Below are 3,994 nucleotides of genomic sequence, written 5' to 3' on the forward strand. Positions count from 1 at the left end.
TCTTTGCAGCAATTAGACCATGAAGGCCTGATTCACACAGTTGATGTTGAAATGTGTCTGTGACTTGAACTCTGTGAAGCATTTATTTGGGCTGCAATTTCTGAGACTGGAACTCTAATGAACTTATCCTCTGCAGCAGAGGTAACTCTGGGTCTTCCATTCCTGTGGTGGTCCTCATGAGAGTAAAATTGACCTTCAGGTCTTAAAGTAATGATGGACTGTCGTTTAGCTTTGCTTATGTTTGCTGTTCTTGCCATAATATGGACTTGGTATTTTACCAAATAGGACTATCTTTTGTATTACCTGCATAAAAGATTTGAAGCGGCATTCTATCTCCTGATAATCTATTCAAATGTCCCCCACACTTCACATACAATGACACTGCCAGTTCTTCAGATCACAGAGGTCGGAGGTCATCTAAATATGGCTGTGACACCCTGTGTGTGTATGAACAATGGCAGGTCATAGTAGTAGTGTGTGAAGAGGGAAAGAGAATACCAAGCCTTTGTTGTAGCTCTCCACGCTCTCTTCTCCATGTGGGCCTATCACCTGGTTGCCATGGTAACCACCCTCCCACCACTCACACACACACATACACACTTCTCTCTGTCTCTCTCACTGTGCGGGCATGGCAGGCCCCATTCAACTTGAGCATAAGAGAAGCATAGCATCTGCAAAACGGCCTACACAAAGCCCCGGCCAAGCAAATTCCTTTGTCTCCTGTTTAGTCCCCCTGCAGCCAAAGCCCAGAATCAGCAGTGCCAAGAGTTGAAGGGGAAAGTGCTCACCCAGCGAAAGCCCTAAGTCCCCCATTGTGTGTCCTTTGTGCGGCAAGCCTCGCGATACTGCCGGGCACGCGCCCCGCCGTATATATTGGGGTGTCCAACTTTTTTACTGTTACACTTTCTTACTTGTGGGCCAGGTTGGACAGTATCCAGTGGAAAATGTCGCAGTATTCTGGAAAGGTAAGCAGCACCTGGGTCAACCTGCATTCACACAGCATCAGGTTGGCTATCACTGGGACATAACTGACTGGACAGGGCTCCCTTGAAAAATAGTTATTCCGACCTCAATGGGACTACCTGGTTAGAGAGAACTCCAGTCAATAAACACATAGGTTTGGGAGTGTACGCATTTACAGGTAGTTAGTGTAGATGTGATAAAATTAGTTTGGAAGTGGAAAATGTACTTTTTCTCATACCATCATGAGGTTAGGTATTGAACAAATAAGTGTTTTTTAGTTTTTCAATTCAACACTGTTAATAAAATGTGGAGGCAATCCTTGGTGAACATTTTATATTTAGAGATTATTCTAATCAGAGCCATTACTCAGTTTGTATTGCTGGGAGAAATACACTTAAATCTGTTATGGGAGTTGAAAGCGAATTCATGTCATATTGTATCGTGAATATTTGGAAAAAGTTTAGAGTGTTTCTGATTCTAGTTCTACCGTCAATCTTTTTTTATATATCTAAAAGAGCAAGCAAGGCCTATCAATGGCAGGTAGGGATAATTAGTTGGTGGCTGGCCAATAGGAGTAGACATAACATAGTATTGTATTCATACTGCTAGCCAACTGCTTGCCAACTCTAGTCTTCTGTTCTAGTCTTCTATTCATCTATAGTTGGCTTCAGCATATCTACGGTACTGATCAGTGGAGGCTGCTAACGGGAGGACGGCTCATAATAATGACTGGAACGGAGCGAATTAAATGGCATCAAACACATGGAAACCACGTGTTTGATGTTTTTGATACCATTCCACTAATTCCGCTCCAGCCATTACCACGAGCCCATCCCTCCTAATTAAGGTCCACCAACCTCCTGTGGTAAGGACACAAGGCTGCATGACAAAATGTATTTCTCCACTGAACTGACTGCACCATGCCAACATATACAAATCCACACCTACACTCCAGTGACAAAGTATCCACATGTCCGTCCAGCCTCTAGCCTGGGATCCAAAACTCTTTGCTCTGGACCGTTTCACTACATTTGGAGTCATGAACTGGATACAATAAAGTTAAATTGAGCAATTGAGTTTGTATCCAAAGGCTATCCCACCAGGACTTAGGTTCAAATATTATTTGAAATTTCTTTCAAATACTTTAAGCATTTGCTTTAGCCTGCCTGGGTTTGAACTTTTGGGACATTTCTATTGGTTACATTGCAACAGGCAAGCTCAATCAAGCCCAGTTAATCTATAATGATGACAAAAAGTATCTGAACCCAGGTCTGTTGGATCCCACGCTATCCTACCTCCACCTCCCCACCCTAACTAATGAACAATGGTGTTACCCTCCTCTTCTCCACCCACCCATCACAGATCACCTTCTACGAGGGAAAATGCTTCACTGGCAGGCAGCTGGAGGTCAGGGGCGACTGCGATAACTTCCAGGACCGTGGCTTCATGAACCGCGTCAACTCCATCCGTGTGGAGAGCGGCGCCTTCTGCTGCTTCGACCACCCCGACTTCAAGGGACAGCAGTACATCCTGGAGCACGGTGAATACCCCGAGTTCCAGCGTTGGAACAGCCACAACGACCACATGGGCTCCTGCAAGCCCATCAAGATGGTGAGAGATGGGGTTAAGGGTTAAGAATTGAAAGGATAGGAGTTAGGGATTAAGGGGAGTGCTAGTGAGGATGATGAGAGGTTGAAGTTATAGAGCCATTTTTTACTTTAACTAAAAAATACTTCAGATCAATAAGGGGGATGAATGACCAAAGCACAGTTTGGGTGTAGTGTCTGTCATCTTCTTCATTATAACAGTATTCCTATATTTGACTTGAAGAACTTGTGTTAACTCCTCTCCTCTCCTGTGTCCTGCAGCACGGTGAGCACTACAGAATGGAGCTGTTCGAGGCCTGTAACTTCTCCGGCCAGTGTGTGGAGATCTGTGACGACTGCCCCTTCCTGCAGAGCCGTGGCCTCAGCAAGAACTGCATCAACTCCATCAAGGTCTATGGAGATGGAGCGTAAGTAGCGCCCCTCTAGTGTCAGACTGCAATCACACACACACATGGGCGCGAACACACACACATGCACTGACAAACACACAGGCACTGACAAACACACACACACATGCACTGACAAACACACAGGCACTGACAAACACACACACACATGCAGGGGCGCACAAAAACAGACACACACAGCAATTGTCAAAACGCAGTGATAAATTCATAGTGATTAAACTTTTGGATCTATTTTTGTTGAGCCAAGATATCCAATCTTTTAGCATATGTAATGGTGTTAATTAAGTTGGCGCATAATTAGAACACATGCCAACGATCTTGCTGGTAAATCATAGACACTGCTGAATTTCTAAATAACTTTAACACCACTATTCACACCTGTGGTCACAACTGTTATTTTCCAGGAGGGAGTTCAATATTAAAGGGGAAGTTCTGGATTTTACAACTTGATGTTAGATGGCTCCTCACCCTGAACATAGTCAATTTATTTTAAAAAGACCAAGTCACCTTTAAGTAACATCAAACCACATGTGTAGTTGATTTGAGCTGATTTCAGTTGATTTGATGATATAGGTTTCTGTAATTGATTAATTTATTCATTGTATGGACAGAGTATAGCTATTAGCGAACACACAATACATTTCTATACTTTACTTAATAACGATTACATAATTACATCTTACATATTATTAAATGACACACATAGATATATTTACTGTCGTTCCATCTGCTCTAACAGTGTGTGAAGTGAGCAGGTGTGTGACCATTTCTAACCTGTGTGTGTTTCCTTCTGTAGCTGGGTGATGTATGAGGAGCCTAACTTCCGCGGCCGTATGTACATCGTGGAGAGAGGAGACTACTGCAGTCACAATGAGTGGCAGGCCCAGAACCCCAACATCCAGTCCATCCGTAGGGTGGTCAACTACTTCTAAACCTCTTCTCCTATCCTGCCCCAGACCCCGCCCCCGCCCCCGGCATGGACTGTGACTTTTACCACTTACTATGTACAATAAAAAA

General features: G+C 43.9%; 1 protein-coding gene across 1 annotated transcript; it reads left to right on the forward strand.

The window, feature by feature from the left end:
* The first annotated feature begins 867 nt into the window (after window positions 1-867).
* Window positions 868-3,994, forward strand: LOC121570452 (gamma-crystallin N-B-like). The gene is made up of 4 exons (XM_041881912.1): window positions 868-965; window positions 2,326-2,574; window positions 2,832-2,977; window positions 3,774-3,994. The coding sequence occupies exons 1-4, from the start codon at window positions 945-947 to the stop codon at window positions 3,907-3,909; spliced, it is 552 nt and encodes a 183-aa protein (XP_041737846.1). The 5' UTR covers window positions 868-944; the 3' UTR covers window positions 3,910-3,994.

The sequence above is a fragment of the Coregonus clupeaformis genome, chromosome 7, assembly GCF_020615455.1.
Source record: "Coregonus clupeaformis isolate EN_2021a chromosome 7, ASM2061545v1, whole genome shotgun sequence".
Lineage (NCBI taxonomy): Eukaryota > Metazoa > Chordata > Actinopteri > Salmoniformes > Salmonidae > Coregonus > Coregonus clupeaformis.